Source organism: Ovis aries, chromosome 13 (assembly GCF_016772045.2).
Source record: "Ovis aries strain OAR_USU_Benz2616 breed Rambouillet chromosome 13, ARS-UI_Ramb_v3.0, whole genome shotgun sequence".
In the NCBI taxonomy this organism is placed as follows: Eukaryota; Metazoa; Chordata; class Mammalia; order Artiodactyla; family Bovidae; genus Ovis; species Ovis aries.
The window spans coordinates 75,082,090-75,099,027 of record NC_056066.1 but is presented as its reverse complement, the minus strand read 5'-3'; the positions used below and the strand labels follow the sequence as shown (position 1 = coordinate 75,099,027).

The 16,938-nt window shown below is 51.6% G+C and overlaps 1 protein-coding gene and 1 long non-coding RNA gene across 10 annotated transcripts in view; one reads left to right on the top strand and one right to left on the bottom strand.

The window, feature by feature from the left end:
- Nucleotides 1–16,938, top strand: part of ELMO2 (engulfment and cell motility 2) — a 38,434-nt gene that overhangs the window by 15,107 nt on the left and 6,389 nt on the right. For 7 of the 9 annotated variants that reach the window (XM_012189296.4, XM_042230221.2, XM_042230219.2 and 4 more), the window contains 10 exons: nucleotides 1,164–1,345; nucleotides 3,015–3,114; nucleotides 4,190–4,341; nucleotides 6,773–6,851; nucleotides 9,869–9,919; nucleotides 14,121–14,243; nucleotides 14,569–14,703; nucleotides 15,297–15,401; nucleotides 15,487–15,595; nucleotides 15,937–16,073. In XM_012189296.4, the coding sequence (XP_012044686.2) occupies nucleotides 1,164–1,345; nucleotides 3,015–3,114; nucleotides 4,190–4,341; nucleotides 6,773–6,851; nucleotides 9,869–9,919; nucleotides 14,121–14,243; nucleotides 14,569–14,703; nucleotides 15,297–15,401; nucleotides 15,487–15,595; nucleotides 15,937–16,073 (1,173 nt within the window). Of the gene's footprint in view, nucleotides 1–1,163; nucleotides 1,346–3,014; nucleotides 3,115–4,189; nucleotides 4,342–6,772; nucleotides 6,852–7,987; nucleotides 8,024–9,868; nucleotides 9,920–14,120; nucleotides 14,244–14,568; nucleotides 14,704–15,296; nucleotides 15,402–15,486; nucleotides 15,596–15,936; nucleotides 16,074–16,938 lie in introns of those variants that run through there. The other 2 variants (XM_060397073.1, XM_027977270.3) reach the window with 2 other exon arrangements.
- Nucleotides 151–14,122, bottom strand: LOC121816238 (uncharacterized). The gene is made up of 2 exons (XR_006055731.2): nucleotides 11,456–14,122; nucleotides 151–11,298 (listed from the first exon to the last, which is right to left on the bottom strand). It is a non-coding gene; the product is annotated as an uncharacterized LOC121816238 (long non-coding RNA).

The following is a 16,938-nucleotide window of genomic DNA, read 5'->3' as shown; positions in this document are numbered from 1 at the left end:
GCTCCAAGAGGGAAGGGGCCACGTGCTCAGGGGAGGCGCTGTCGCTGGCGGTCCTTTTCTAAAAGCTGTCTCGAAATTAGCTGCTGCTTGGCATTCTTAAAGTTTCTCCAGGGCTAGCACTTTGAGGAACAACGATTTGGACTTTTGAGAGAAAGTAAATATATATATATGTATTGGGCTTACCAGTTTCAGATTGAAAAAGAGAGCTTAGAGTTCATCAGATTGAATTCTCCACCCAGTGCAGGAATCCCTCCAATAGCACTTTTGACAGATGTCATCCAGAGTTTCCTTGATTGCTTCCAGTGACCAAGAGCCCAGTACTTCAAGACACAACCTCTTCCACTGTCTGATGGCTTCAGTTAATAGAGAACTCTTACGGGTACCAAATGGGGAAGGGGATTGAGGAGGGGTAAATCAGGAATCTGGGATTAGCGGGTACAAACCACAGGGTCCTACCGCATAGCGCGGAAACTAGCTTCAGTATCCTATAATAAACCATAATGAGAAAGAACACGAAAAGGAATGTATGTATAGAAAACGTGTAACACTTTGGTATACACTAGAAACTAACGCAACATTCTAAATCAACTGAAAGTCAATTTGAAAAAAGAAAAACTCTCCAATATTGATTGAACCATTGTCTGTTGATTCATTGGAAAAAACCCTGATGCTGGGAAAGATTGAAGGCAAAACAAGGGGATGGCAGAGAATGAGATGGTTCGATAGCACCACTGGCTCAATGGACATGAATCTGAGTAAATTCCAAGAGATGGTGAAGGACAAGGAAGCCTGGCGTGCTGCAGTTCATGGGGTCGCAGAGCTGGACGTGACTTAGCAGCTGAACAACAGCGTTAGTCTGTCTCTGTGACTTGCCATAGGTAGTGGATTATCATCCCTCAAATCTCTTATATTCCATCTGTGGGACTCTTTTTAATACATAGACCAGAATGATACAGAAAGGATACACTTGGCTACAGATCTGTCTTGACCTACTGGTGATTCCCTGATGGATCCAATAAACATTTATTTAGCAAATATTAAGCAGTGTGAAAAGCTGTTTCTGCCTCGGGCTTGAGAGTCCACAGGGGCCTCTGTGAGCTATTCACAGAGCAGCGACCCCCCACGGGGAGCTGATGTCCTGTATCTTGTCCTTGGTCCCATAGTCCCGGGCTGCACGCCAGCTGATGGAGAGGACCCAGTCCTCCAGCATGGAGACCCGGCTGGATGCCATGAAGGAGCTGGCCAAGCTCTCTGCCGACGTGACCTTCGCCACCGAGTTCATCAACATGGATGGCATCGTTGTGCTGACGCGGCTTGTGGAAAGCGGAACCAAGCTCTTATCCCAGTGAGTGTTTCTGAGGTCTCGACAGGGGCTCTGAGATCTACGACATTCCGCGGGGCATCCCAGTCTTTTTTCCATTGAGTCAGATGTGCTTATTGAGCTCCGTTTGCATACAGAGCAGCATGCCAAGCACTGAGGTCCACGCAGAAGGGTATAACCTGTTGTGGCCCTAAATCTCCTAGTCTGGTTGGGCTCTCACAAATTCAGATGGGACAAAGCAGCTCTGTGCTAAGTGAGAAGTAAAACTCTGGGCTGAGGATGTTGGGAAGAGAGGTCAGCTCGCAGGTGCAATCATTTCTGGGAAGTAGATGTGACGTGATGGAGGTTAATGAGCGGCCTGTCTGTTATCAACTAGAATAGATCTCTGTCTATTCTTAACCGCATCCCACCTCCCTCCCTCTCCAGTCACTGCCCCCCCTCCTTATACACGGACGTGTGGCCCTCCCCTGTCATAGCTCTCCTCGCCCCTTCACTGTCTCCCTGTCCCCTGTTTTCACGGTGGGGTTAGAGGGGGCATCCAGGACTTCGTGATGCACCGGAAATGTCTTTGTGATACTCCAGTGCCAAGGGGAACGTGGCGGGAGACTGCCCTGTTGATACCAGCAGTGGATAAACATGTTTAGTTGGTCTTCTAAGCCCATGGAACCTAAGCCAGCAGAGAGGGAGTCAGAAATCTTCTTTCAGCTGATGGGTCAGCTGTTGAAGTTTCTTAGCCAAACTGAGCAGCTCATCTCGGGTGTTTGTTTTAAGCCATGGATTCTCCGGCTGCACGGAAATCCTGAAGCCTGTGGCTGCCGTCAGCACTGACCTGGGCATTCCCAGTCTCCCAGGAGTGCAGGGTTGGATTGGCTGTGGTTCCCTCCTCTTTAAAATGGAGGTGGTACCCACCTGGCTGTCCTGTCCTGAGGAGGATCGTGGGTGAGATGGGTCAGAACATGTTTTGTAAACGGAAGCCTGGGGTCTGTAAACCATGGAGCACTGGCGCGCCGCAGTCCGAGGCGCAGCAGAGAGTCGGACACAATGCAGGGACTGAGCCCGCGGGCGCAGGGACGGGTGTGTGACGGGTACGTGACGGGTACAGTGCATACAGAGCAGAGAGGGGGCAGAAAACACCCCAGTCCTTCCTCTCCGCCAGCACTCTGCTCAGGTTCCTCATGCCTTATCCTGTCCTCACCGCAACCTCTTGAGGTCAGCACTGTGAGAAGAACTCCAGTTTACCAAGAGAGAAATAGAAGTCTGAAAATTTTAGAAGTCTGAAATTTGCCCAGCTAGGAAGTGGTCGGACAGGACCTGAAACCATGGGCCAAAGTTCACGCTCTTTCTCCTGCGTCCTGCTGCCTCCTGGCCTAAAGGTGGGCTGGGATGCAAGCTCCCTTGGGCACCCCACCAAGTGTTGTGGTTTGATGGACAGGAGATGGCCAAGGGACTGTTTCTCTGAGATGAGGACGTCTGGTCACCTAGCTGCCTTCCCCTCGGTGATACTAGAGATCCGGGGAGGAATCCGCTCCCCGCGCCTGGTGTAGGTGTCGGCCAGGCGCCGGGCCCCAGTGTCGTCCGTGGATTCCTTGCATGGTGCTTACGCTGAAACCCGAGCCTGCTGTAGCTCCCTTCACTCCTGTGTTCTCCGGTTCTGAATCTTCATATCGTTTTGTATGTGTTTTGCACGTCTCAGTTACAGTGAGATGCTGGCATTCACCCTGACTGCCTTCTTAGAGCTCATGGACCATGGCATTGTCTCCTGGGACATGGTTTCAATCACCTTTATTAAGCAGGTGAGGCTTCCAACCTTCCTCCCTCAGTTAGGTGTCCGCTAGGCTCGAGGGGAGATGCAGGCAACACAGCTGCTCCAGGGCAGGTCGGCCTTCTAGCCCCAAGGCCAGGTTTTTCATCCTCAGGCTCTGGCCTTCCTGTGGCTCCTGGAAGATGTACTGAGACTTTGTTACACTCACAGGGCCTGCGCCGAGAAGGTGGGACTGGGCTCCCAGAACCCAGTGTGGCCAGAGTGGGATTGGATTATCAGTGAGACCGGCAGTGGTGCCGCCCCGCCCGCCAGCCCCGTCCCTAAGTCTCTTCACTGCTTCCCGAGCCCTCTTGGGATTAAAAAAAAAATGTTCATTTCATTTGCCTTATATTCTCTTACATTTACTAGTGTGCCTTCTGTTTACGAATCTGCAGGCGAGCCTATTTGTCAGATGAACTCAGTGTGGAGAGGAGAGACTTCTAGTTTTCTCCTTCTAGAAGAAGAGGCAGTGTCACCTCCAAAAACTGAACTGAAAACCAATAAATGATATCTCAGCTGATCTAGATCGTACCTGTCATTGGCTTGGGACATTGAGAACTTCCTGATGCTGCAGACACTTAGGCACAAGTGCAGTGATCTTGTGTCAAGGATATTCTCATGGGGACTGAGTGGAGAGATTAAATTACGAGACTTGGAGGTCCTTTCCGTGTCCCTGAGTCTCTGTGTGTGTACAGGGACAAAGTGTACGTCAGGGGAACAGCACCTGGCGAGCACACCAGGTCCCAGGATCAGGAAGACCCTCTGCTCCTCACGCTCACCCCTTCCATGCCCAAACCCTTGTTTCTAAACACAAGGGATTAAGTCCTTAGGTTTAAGGAAACACAGTTGAGTGGATACTGTCATTTGAAATCGAGTTATGCATTATCTGTGCCCGGGGACTCCCTGGCACCCTGGCCCACACAGCAGACACCACTGTTACCTGGGTGCAACTGTCCAGAAGTGGGCGCACACCTAAGCGGGGAGAGTCCTGGGCGGGGGCGGGCATCTGAAACCTAAGCCCTCAGCCCTCGCGGGCTTCCTGACCGCCTCACCCTCCCTGGCTCTAGATCGCGGGGTATGTGAGCCAGCCCATGGTGGACGTGTCCATCCTGCAGAGGTCCCTGGCCATCCTGGAGAGCATGGTCTTGAACAGTCAGAGCCTGTACCAGAAGATCGCGGAGGAGATCACCGTGGGGCAGCTCATCTCGCACCTCCAGGTGTAAGTGCGACCCCGCCGTGCTGCCCTGCACGGCCCGTCCTCCTAGCCCTCTGCCCTCCTTCTGCCACACCTGTATTCCCAGATGCTGGTCCGCTTGCCACTCATCACCTCTGCCCTACTACTCACTGCCGGAGCTCCTCCCATAAATCAGAGCTGCTCATGTCACGCTCCTGCCTGACACCCTCTGTAACTCTCTTCATCTCTTAGGATAGCGTGAAACTGTCCCAGTCCCTCTCTGTATCACCATGGTGCCAGACAGAATTAGATGCTTTCTCCTCTATGAGCTCAGTAGTCCCTGTTTGTACCTATGACAATCATATTTACATGAAATACTATAATTTTTATTATCTTTCTCCCATTTTAAGCGTTGAGTTGGGAACAGGGACCAGTTTTATATCCCTTGTTTTAAGTAGAAGCTCTGTTAGTATTTGTTGAATGAACTCTTGCTGAACTAGCAGCGTGCGGTTGAGGGTAGCAAGGAGTGTCTTGCAGAGCATGAGTTCCAATTCAGGCTCTACTGCAGACAAGGTCTCTGTGCTCGGCAAGCTACCTCTTCTCTCCTGGCTTTAGTTTTCACACCTCTACGCTGGGGTTAATCCCTCCCACCTCTCAGACTTGGGAGGATCAAAGGAGAGAAAAGGTCTAGTGTCAGACCCGCACAGGATGGGTATTCATTCAGGAGAGGTTTTTTTGTTGTTGGTCATTGTTTTTGTTTTTGTTTGTTTTTTAAGAAATTTATCCCATCTTAAGACATTTAACAGATAGTAAACAAAATCTAAAGACAGATGAACCCTTTGGAGCCTGTTCTCCCTTCCCGGTTCTTTATTCTTCCCTTTCAGCCATTCCACGTAATTTAAGGGACCTGGACTTTCCAAAAGCAAGGATGCTAATACTGCTGACACCTGCCTACCTACTGCCCCCTTCCAGCATGTGGGTTGTTGACTGAATACCCTTCCGGTTCCCGGGGAAGCCAGAATTCCCAGACTTGGTTGTTTTTAGCAGCCTTTTCTTCCTTCACTCAGCTATGCTCTCAGCCCAAACCTTCCCACGAGCCCAAGTGGAAAAAAAAAAAGCACAAGAAAATTTGCAACTCTGATTTCTTTCTCCTTGTCACTTCTCTAGGGGATTCTTCAGCCTCTGTTTTCATGCCCCAAAAGCCAAAAAGGTTGATTGAAGTGAGGGGACATGATCAACCCCAGATGGAGAGTTCTGATTTTCCTGACCTCAGAGTTACCTCTGTTTCTTTGTTTCTGAATTGGAATGACCCAGTCACCTCCTTAGGGAGGAGAGAGGAGCTAGGCGTTTCTTAGGGGTCAGTCTGTGAATATTTTCAACCCATTGCTGTCCCCGGAAGTCATGTCCGCTGCTGCTGGGCTGAGGAACGCCTTATGCCCTCAATCAGACTTCCAAGACACCCCTGCCCGACCTGGGAGCCCAGCAGCCCCTCTGGAAAGAGCCCCAGAATGCAGCTATGACACAGCAGGTGGAGAGTTTTCATCAGTTGCTGGGAGTATGAGATTCCACAGAAAAGTGGTAGCTGCCATTTGTTTAAAATAAAATATGTTCATAGTTGAAGACTTCGAAAAAACAGAGAAGCACAATAAGGGAATCATTTGCCCATTATCCCACCTCCAGACATAACCACTGTTAACTTTTTTTTTTTTTTTTTTTACCACCCCACCCTCGAGGCATGTGAGATCTTAGTTCCCTGACCAGGGATCAAACCCACACCCCCTGCGTTGGAAGTGCAGAGTCATAACAACTGGACTGTCAGGGAAGTCCCTAACATTAAATTGACTGTCTCACTGGTCTTCTCTTTTCTATGCATACTTTAAAAAAGTTGGAATCTTACTACACATACTCTGTGTGCCTTGACTTTTTTTTTTATAACAGAGTGATAGCTCTTGAACATTTCCCATGTCAAAGAACCTTCTAAAAGGGTAGTGCTTAATCTTTTTGCATCACAGATGCCTTTGAAAATCCAGTAATGGTTATGGACTCTCACCTCCCTGGAAAAACTGTCACATAGTCAACCAGATAAATGGAATAATGGCTATACTGTTTCTAGGGTGTATAGATACCCTAAGCCCATCCCTAACCCCAGATGAAGAACCTTTGTGCTAAAACAATGACTGCTTAGGATTTTAATATACATGAGCAGAGTTGCTCCTGTGAACGTTCACATTATTTCCTATTCTTCTTTTTAATAGTACTTTGATAAAACACTTTGCCAGTAACTCGCACACAGCTCTCTGATGGCTGTCTTTGGATAAATTCCTCCTACTTGAATTACTGGGTCAGGGGCTCTGTTTTAAGGCTTTTGATCCTTGGCCTCCAATTATTGTATGACAGTCTGCGAGTGATTGTTGTAAACCATCTCTTGCAGTTCAGTCTGCTAATCTCCCTCTGCCTTCTTTCTCTGTTAACACAGCTCCAACCAGGAGATTCAGACCTACGCCATTGCACTGATTAACGCACTTTTTCTGAAGGCCCCTGAGGACAAGCGACAGGTCTGTGGCAGCCTTTTCAAGCTTTTCATCTGGGCTTTTCCGAGAGAAGACTTCTCACCCAGCCAGTCAGGGGCTCTTGGGAGAGTCCTTCGTCCTGTCTCTCTGTAGCCAGACCCCATCAGAGTGGCTTTGCTAATACGGAAGACCCCGGGAAGACCAGGGCGGGAGTCCGGCCAGGTCCTAGGTCAGGGCAGGGGCCTGCAGACTTTTTCCTCTCAAGGCCGAATAAATATTTTTTTCTTTGGTGGGCCTTATGGTCTACGTGGCAACTCTTCAGCCTTCCCGCTATAGTCAAGGCAGCCTCAGACAGTAGACACCAGGTGGGTGTGGTGACTGTCTTTCCATAAGACCTTGACATCTCATTTGGCCTTAGTGTGGCTACCCCTGGGTTAAAGGATCAAGAAGCAGGGAGAGGCGGCTCTGCTGGTAGCTCTGCCGGGTCCTATCCTTGCTGAAGGAAGCAACAGTGGAGAGACTTACCTCGAAGTTTCATGTCTAAAGATCCTCTCATCCAGATTCTAAACTTTTCCCTATTAGTTAGCTATGTGACATGATGCAAATTGCTCTGCTTCTCTGAGCCCCAGTTTCCTCACCTATAACGTGGGAGCAGCATCTGCCCCATTCATTCATAAGGATGTCATGAGAAAAAGGCAGACCCCTGTTTTCCCAGGGAGGAAACTAGGGATGAGCAGGCCATTGGGGCAACGCTGACCTCAGAGGCCAGAGCCCCAAGGCCGAGTGTTTTTCTCACCACTGCTGGGCAAGTGCTCTGACCCCTCTGGGTCTCCACTTCTCTTTCTGTAAAATGCAAGGGCCAGGTAAAGGATCTGTAAGGGCCCTTCCAACACTACCATTCTAGATTTCTCTGGTCAAAGCCCAAGAGAGGTACATAAGAAAGGCTTTGTAATTTTCAGTCAACCCCCTGGGTTCAGTAAGTTGTAATTCCTGTGGGATCATGTACCGAGTTCTTGGAAGGTTCTGGTGGGAGGACCTGGAGCATCTGTGGTTCTGTCTGTCCTTGTCTTTCTTGGATGGCTTGCTCTGTTCATCTCTTCCTCCCTAGTCCTTTGTGAATGTAAGCCGAAAGCTCATTCTTCCATCTGCTTCTCTCTGTGCTTTTTGCTTTCTGCCGGCAGGACAAGCACCTTAATCCGCTAGACCTGCCTGTCACTGTAAGTAGCACTGCCATGTGGAAAGGGCCCCGCTCTCTTCCAGGTGGGGAGGTCAAGCCAGGCAAAAATCTCCTGATCTGATCAGGCGGTTCAGGGAGCTCCAAGACACAGGAAAAGGTTGTGTGCTATAAATCTCATTTGTCAGGACACGGAGAGAAGCACTGCGGATCAGTCACCTCAAGGGTTAAGGGGCTGCCTGCCCCAGGGACCATGGCCCCGTCTGTCCTTTGTAACCTGCCTTCATGTGGGTCTGTGGTTCCGCTGGAGAAGATCAGATTCAGAAATAGCCTGTGACTTTGATCTAGATGATGCCAGATGCATCGTCTTCCTGCTTGCAGTAGCAGTAGTAAAGGGAAATGTGTGCCCTTCTGGATGCTTACTGGACCATAGGAATTGGAGAAGCTTTAGACGGTTCACAGAGGGAGTTTGAATGCTCGTTTCTTGGTTAGAGGGAGCTCAGAGAGGTCAGCTCTACAAGGATATGAAAGACAGTGAGTGCTTTCTCCCGCCCTCCCCTGCCAGCACCACAGAGAAATCTTTGGTCGAAGGCCTTTATACTCCGGTAGCAGATCACTGGCAATTATCCACTCTGTGAGTTGTCGACAGCGAGGTTTAAGCTCCATAACCAGCCTCCCATAGCTACTGAAGAAGTTTTTAGTCCACCTTCTTCCTCTGCCAGCCAGTGTATGCTCTGGGGACACAAAGTAAAACTTAATGTTCCTGGCAGCGTCAGCCGTTCGGAGTGTGGCCAGAAATCTAGAAGCAAGAGAGAGGCCTTCCAGCTCTGAGAAAGATGATTATGTGTGGAACTAAATGGAAGCAGTTTAGAAAGTGAAGTCATATGAATTAACATTATAAGAAGTGATGGCTGACAGTGGAAGGAGGAAATGGAAGAATTATGAAAAGCTGTCCAAAAAATGAAAAGCATAGGAATCTAGACGCATTTTGTTTAGGGGAAAACAGCTTCACATTTCAGAAGCCCCTTAATAGTGTCACAACACAGAATAATAACTGATGTGGGTTTTACTGATGGAACCAAATCCTTGGCAGTGATTAAATTATAATCATTATAGTCTCTTCAGAAATAAAGAAGTGTATATTTTGAGAAGATTAGCACAAGAATGGTCAAAATAATGGTTCTGAGAGGACCCTTAAGGCTTCATTCCCTGGAAGATTCACTTAACTTAGGACACTATTTCCTGAGTGTGCTAAACAGTTACTGTCAAAATCTGAACCCAATATAACAAAAAAGGCGACCCTGTCGTGAAAAATTACCCCAAACCACACAACAGCTTGTTCTCTAAAACCGGTCAGAAGTGAGTCATGGACCACTTACTGTTTCAGAGCATCCCGCCTGAGCTCCTGCTGGCGTGGTGCTGGGGGCTGGGGGGTGCTGGGGCCAAGCCCTATCCCTGGTTTGGAGTCAGTGTTTCATCGAGCCCCTTGCAGCCTTGGCAGTGGTTCCAGCTGGGGACGGTGCATGTGGCCTGGGAACCTTCACGCTGCTCTGTGGCCTGTGCTCATTGTCTGTTGCCCAGCGTCCTTGTAACGTCTTGTCCTAAAGCAGTCTTTGTCCCTCTCTGAAGATGACTCAGTTGATTGCGCCATTGAGAAAGGAAGCCCTGTTTGCCTTCATTTGTACTCTGGAAAGAAAATGTGCGGGGATCTTTCAGAGTATAAAATACATAGTTGAAGGTCTGAATTTTTACCCCATGTGCCCACCTTTCATTTAAAAAGAAGAGAAAAATCAAGGGGAAAAGCCTGAGAGCTGTGACATGCCTTCCTTTGGATCATTGTCACAGCTCCGTGCCTGCCACCCAGCTCACATTTGCGTCTTCTCAACAGGACATGGCCAACGCATTTGCACAGAAGCACCTTCGGTCCATAATCCTCAATGTAAGTTCCTAGACAAGCTGTATTTTGTTACTGTTATTGTTTTGTTACAGTTAACTGCAGCTGTTATTGTTTTTGTTTTGTTTTGTTTTGTTTTGTTTCGGCTGTGCTGGGTCTTTGCGGCGGGGGCTGTGGCGAGCGGGGGCTTCCCTCTAGTTGGGGTGTGCAGATGCGTCCTTGCAGGGGCTTCTCTAGTCTTGGCGCACAGGCTCCAGGGTGTACAGGCTTCAGTAGCTGCAGCAGGTGACCTCAGCAGTTGTGGTTCCCAGGCTCTAGGGCCCAGGCCCAGTAGCTGTTCCACGGCACGTGGGATCCTCCCAGATCCGGGAGCGAACCTGTGTCTCCTGCATTGGCAGGTGGATTCCTTACCACTGAGCCACCAGGGCAGCCCCTACGATTCTTATAGTTGTGCTATCATTAGTGAAACTGCTATGGAGCAAGGTGGGCACTCAGGAAGCTTACTGGTAGGTACTTAACCCTTCCTCAGTTGGAAAGCTGTGTTCTGTGATCCTTTTAAGCAGGGCTGTCGCGAGGAGCCTGGCCCACCAGGAACTGCAGAGCCTCCAGAGAGGTCTTTAGCCAGCTAATACTGTTTGTTGCCCCACAATTCCAAAAAAAGTCTATCCAGAAGGACTGTGTTAAAATAGACACAAAAAGAGCAATTCATTCGACTGACACCAGCCGTAACCTCGAGTTGTGTGGGGCCCTGGGAGGGGTCCCTGGCCTGTGGGCTCCAGGGGAGGACCCGGCAGTGCTGCTGTGAAGGGGGGTGTAGGAGGCTATAGGTGAGGCTGAGGGCAAGCTGACAGACCAGTCAGAAAAGGAATTCCTGCGTGGGGAAGGGGGACACCTAGGAGGAGTGAGAGTCCTGTAAAGGGTGGAGCAAGGATGTGTAATCGGCTGGTGTGTTACGCTTAGTCACTCAGTCGTGTCCGACTCTTTGCGACACCATAGACTGTAGCTTTCCAGGCTCCTCTGTCCGTGGGTTCTCCAGGCAAGAATACTGGAGTAGGTTGCCATGCCCTCCTCCAGGGGATCTTCCCGACCCAGGGACCGAACTTAGGTCTTGTGCATTGCAGGTGGATTATTTACCATATGAGCCACCAGGGAAGCCTGTGACCAGCTGGAGAGGTAGTAAAGAGGACCTTGGTGGTTTTTTTTTTTTTTTTTTTTTTCGAAAAGCAATTGAGGAGCTTTAATCAGGGTCGTGAAATAACCAGGCTGCCCTTCTAGAAAGATCACACTGCAGGGTCTGTGTTTCCTGAGGGGCGGCGGTGGGGAGAGAGCTGAGGTGGGAGGTGAGGGCAGAGGAAGAGTGCCAAGGAGCTCAGTTAAAAGACGGCCATTGTATCGGTTGTCAAAAACATGGTGAAACTGGGAGACTGCACTGAAAGAAACAAAATGAGAAATCAGAGTCAAGTGTGAAAGCCTTCAGAATTCTGAACATGAACTTTGGAGTCAGTACCTCCCACCCCCATTATTAACCGGTCTTTGACCTTGAGCAATCTACTTGCCGTCTGTGGGCTTCGATTTGCTCACCTGGATGTGAGGACCGAATGAGCTGCTGTACATACACAGGGCTTAGCAGGGGGCCTGGCGCTCACTGAGTACTCTGCTCACAGAGGCAGTTCCTTCACTGCAAACAAGACGCATGGGGGACACGATTCGAGACGTCCCTGTGGGCGCCTGAGAAGTGGATCAGTTGCTCTGAACGGGTAGAGCTGGACATTACCCTGCAGAACCAGCCCCTGCCTTGGGGCTGTCTCCCCACTCAGAGCCCCCTGCCAGCACGGCAGGACGGACAGGAGCAGACGCTGCTGCCCCCGCCTGCGGCACCGGGGCCCGTCCACATGCCCAGGCAGCTGTGTCGGGCACCATCCTCTGCCTGTGTGGGAGTGGGTGCCCTTCCCTTGGATGAATTCCGGGGCTCGTCCTTTACCTGAATGGGTTTAGAAGTTCAGCTCGTTCCTGGACAAACCTGGCAAACAAGCAAGGCTTCCGTCCACTGTAGAAGACAGTTCAGCGTCAGGACTTGGGACCCAAATGGTCCGCTCGGAAAAGGTTAATGCACACTCACTTCAGTCTGGATTTAGTGGAGTCAAGTCAGAGAGCGGAGGCCTCGAGGTGCTTGGCAGTCGAATGGGACTCTATCACTGGAGCTCTATCTCCTCAAGCCGCTGGGGGCTGGAATAACCACTCCCCCTGCTCCGACGCTTCTCAGTTTGAGGAAGGGGGATTATATTGAATGAAAACCAGGCTCTCTTCAGAGTGGCTTCATGAATTATGGAGGGAGGCAAGGAGGGAGGCACAGGGACAGACAGGTAGGGAGAAACCAGAGTGGCAGCGGGGCTCAGAGGAAGAAAGAGACTCTGGGCGACGCGGAGAGGGCCGGAGCAGCCAAGGCAGAGGAGAGGCGGGGCGGGGCGGACCATGACAGGGAAGCTCCAGAGACAGACGGACACCCAGACCCAAGGCGGAGGCGGCTGAAGAGGGCTGGGGTGGGAGATGAGCGTGAGCGTGCACGCCGCAGGCCAAGCAGGGGCAGCACAGAGCGGTGGCTCACGCCATGGGTGGCTGTGGGCACTTGGGACGTGCCCGGTGCGCCTGGGGAACTGAGCTTGTCGTTGCTGACAGTTTCAGTTTAAATTTCAGTTCCCACCTGTGACTTGTGGATCCTGTGTTGGGCCTTGCAGTCCAGGGAAAGGAAGAGCTCTGGAGTCGCAGGTGGGAAGACGACGCCTAAGGCAGTGCCAGCCAGTGGGAATACAACATGAGCCACTGGTTTCATCGTCAGTGTTCCAGTAGCAGCATCAAACAAAAAAGGGAGGAAAATTAATTTTTTTTTGATAGCATAGTACATAGGGAAAATTAATTTTGATAGCATACTACATTTAACCCAGTATGTCTGAAAGCCTATGATACCATGTAATCAATAGAAAAATGATTAAGGAGATATTTTACTTTTTTTTTCATGCCAAGACTCTGATATCCAGGGTGCAATTTACATTCACAGCACATCTCGGTTTAGACCAGCTACATTTCCAGTGTGCCGCAGACACGGGTGGCCAGTGGCTACCAGATTGAGCTGCACAGATCTGAAGAGAGTGTGCATGCTCTGGAGAAGGACTGATCTAGAGTGAAAGAGCTCTAGATACAGCAGAACTTTCTGCAAACGGACATGTTCCACACCAGCTCTCTTGCTGGACGGTAGTCACCAGTCGCAGGTGCCTCCTGAGCTGAAAGTGAGGCTAGTGCCTCAGCTTAAAATGAGGCCTCGTAACTTGAACTAATTTTAACTGCCTGAAAGGCACGTGGCCGCATACGGCTAGGGCCTCGCATACTGGACAGCACAGCTCTTGAGACAAGCTAGACGGAGGAAGAGAACGCGAAAGGCACAGGTGGCGGTATGTGTCGGGACAGGGCAAGAGTTTCATTTGATGAGAAGAGACCAAGAGCGACGGGGCCTCAGGATGGTGGGTGAGACAGAGGGAGCAAGGCGTGCAGGGAGCAGGCAGGAAAGGGCAGGAGGCCACGGCGGGCGGGAGACGGGCGGACCAGTGTGGTCAACTCAGAGGACAGCGGGGCGATGTAGGGCAGGGCAGAGATGAAGCATGGGCGGCGGAGGAGGCGGTGAGCTCGGGGCAGCGGGGATAGTCATCAGAGAAGAGGGACTGGGGTGGGAACACAGAGAGGGGGCTGTAGAGTGAGCAGGGGGAAGGGGAGAGAGAAGGGGTGAGAGGGAGCCCTTCAGGGAGCATTAGATTCCCCCCCGCCTTGGTGTACGTGTCTCGAGACGACTGAAAGAACATGCTCTTTTTGAAACCTGTCTCCTCAATGAGGCCATCCTGAACATTTTCCTAAGACAAAAGCGTACCGTCCAGTTCTGCTAGTGACTCTTGACATACGCTCTCTGTTGTTGGGATCAATTGGAATGAGGCCCAGCCACCCACCTCCCACATCGTGACCTTACCCTTCGTCCCACTTCCCTGCCCAGGACCGGGCAGGAGAAAAGATGGTGCCCTCGGGGCTTGCAGTGCATCAGCCCTGCCTGAGTCAGGCCCGTTCATACGCCCTCCCCTTGTGGAGCGTGCAGGCGCTGTGTGGGGAGGAAACCGTCCCCTGCCCAGTGGTCTGTCTTGTGCACCAGCATGGATGCAACCCTCCAGCAGAAACCACTTCAACCCTCTTCCCTTGCTCTTTCCAGCATGTGATACGAGGGAACCGCCCCATCAAAACCGAGATGGCCCATCAGCTGTATGTCTTGCAAGTCCTGACCTTTAACCTTCTGGAAGAGAGGATGATGACCAAGATGGACCCCAACGACCAGGTAGGCTCTCAGTGGGACCGGGCTCTCCCGGCTGGCGTCGTGTGCCGTGTGACACGGCATGTTGTGCCCTGTCTCTGGAGCGCCTGCTGGGTGCCAGGAGCCGTGCTTTGTTGTGTCTGCAGAAATGGTTTTGTCAGCTCTGTGCCTCACCGCGATCCCTTCCTGCTGGTGGTTCTGGGCCAAGCCCATCTGTGTCCTGTGTAATGCCTCCTCAGGGATTGATCGGGGCCAGAGTTCTGCCCGGAAAAGCTTGACCCACTCTTTTCTTTTCCTTGCTTCCTTTGATCACCTGACTCATCTGCTGACAGTCTGTTTCACCTCCCAGGCTCAAAGAGACATTATATTTGAACTGAGGAGGATTGCATTTGATGCAGAATCTGACCCCAGCAACGCCCCCGGGAGTGGGACTGAGAAACGCAAAGCCATGTACACCAAGGACTACAAAATGCTGGGGTTCACTGTAAGTTTCCCAGACACTAACACTGTAGACCTTCTCCCCTGACGGAGTGAGAGGGCCCCCTCAGACAGAACCCTGACAGCCCCGCCTTGTAACATCTCGTATCGTCATGGGAGCCCCGGAACCGGAGACACTGAGAAGCTGGAGGGCCCTCGACACTTGGTCCCCTTTGGCCGTGGCAGGTTCACAAGTTCATGTGCAATATTTGGCCCCTTGAAACAAACCCATCTGTAGGAGGGCCCAGGAAGTGGGCCAGATGAGTGGCGAGGGGACCGCTCATCAAAGCAGCTGGTTCCATGAAAAGCTGGAGTGTGTGTTGTAATAGGAGACAGCTTGAGAATGGAGTTAATTAAATACTTACTGGGCATCTACTCAGCAACCAGCAGTATTCTAGGCCCTGGGGATGCCAAACAAGTCAGCCACAGTCCAGTGGGCAGGAGCCCAAGCCCTCATAGAGATGGCACGTGACCAGAGCTTCGGCAGGGGCAGGTGTGGTGTGCCGGCAGCACGAGGTGGAGGGGCGATCAGACTCCCCCTCAAGCGAGCCCCCACACAGGGAGACCACCGGGTCTCAAGTCCAGTGTCTCTTTCCCCAGAACCACATCAACCCCGCGATGGACTTCACCCAGACTCCGCCCGGGATGCTGGCCTTGGACAACATGCTGTACTTGGCGAAAGTCCACCAGGACACCTACATCCGGGTAAAGGCTGGGGCCAGCTACCCCCCGCAGACGCCCCGTCGCCTGCCTCCCCTCTCCCTCCCTCACCCCCTCTCCTCCCCCGCAGATCGTCCTGGAGAACAGTAGCCGAGAAGACAAGCATGAGTGCCCCTTTGGCCGCAGCGCAATCGAGCTCACCAAGATGCTGTGTGAGATCCTGCAGGTCGGGGAACTGCGTAAGTGCGCGGCTCCCCTGCATGCCCGTTCCCTGTGCTCAGGAGCCCGGTGAGACCTGAGGGGGCAGCGTTAGGCGTCCATGAGACTGGACAGCCTTCTTGGGCTTTTTTTTTTTTTTTTTTTTTAATCACTGAATGGGCTGTAATCCGTCTGCCCCTGTTTGCGGGAGTCGTGGCCGTGGCTTGTTTGAGCTGGTGATCTGAGCGTGTTCAGCAGCTCTGCCACCACCCACTTACCTTCCCAGTCCTCAGTCTACTTCTGTTTCTCCGGACTGCGAAGGAACCCAGGTTTCCAGACGTGGGCTCCCAGTGTCATCCTTTGCCTGCCTCTCCTTCCACAGCAAACGAGGGACGCAACGACTACCACCCGATGTTCTTCACCCACGACCGCGCGTTTGAGGAGCTCTTTGGCATCTGCATCCAGCTGCTGAACAAGACCTGGAAGGAGATGAGGGCAACAGCCGAGGACTTCAACAAGGTCAGGGCCGCAGAGCTCCGAGGTCCGGGCAAGGCCACACCAGGGCAGCCTGGGGCAGCTGGCCTGAGCCTGGCGGCCCCTGAGCTGGAAGACACCGTGGTTGGCAGCGCTGAGGCATAGGACAGAGGCGTTGAGAGCATCAGCCGCCCCAGAACCCTGAGCAGGTGTCTCCCTGCTGGACCCATGTTTTGCCCGGTGGACCAGTACCAGCCCCTCCCGCCTTCCTTGGGGATGGGAGGAAAGCGTGGCAGTGATGGCGTGGGCTACTGAGCACTCAAACCGTGCAGGCACCGAGGCACTTGCATGAGCTACAGCTGTTAGAGGCCTGAGTGGACCCGCAAGGATTCATGCTGGGGTACTTGGCAGTAGTAGCTACTCCTCGACGCTTTCTGAGCACCTGCCTGTCTGACAGCACTGCTAGGCCCTCAAAAGCTGATAATCTAGGAGTTGGCTCTTTTGAAGCTGCTCATCTCATTGTAAAGACTTGATGAAATATAAAGAAGGGGAATGTCTGTAATTCCCCTACCCAGCGACCACGACCCTGTTTATGTTTCCCTCCAGTATTTTTTTTTTCTGTGTATTTTTCCTTCATTGGTGGGGAGCTGATAGGATGTACAGATGGTGTCCTGCTTTTTACTTTAGCTGTCGTTCTGAGGGAACTAACAGGTATTTTGCACACATACCAGTGGGCCGGGCGTGGTACATCCAGAGACTGGGGGTCTCCCATTCCTCGTGGCAGCTTCCATCGAAGATGTATCTTCCTTTCTCTCGCTTTAAAGACGAGTAGGTGGGGCCTGAGGGTGTTGAGTGAGTTGCTCGAGGAACAGACTAAGGTTCAGAGTCAAGCCCTGAACTCCTGTCTGGC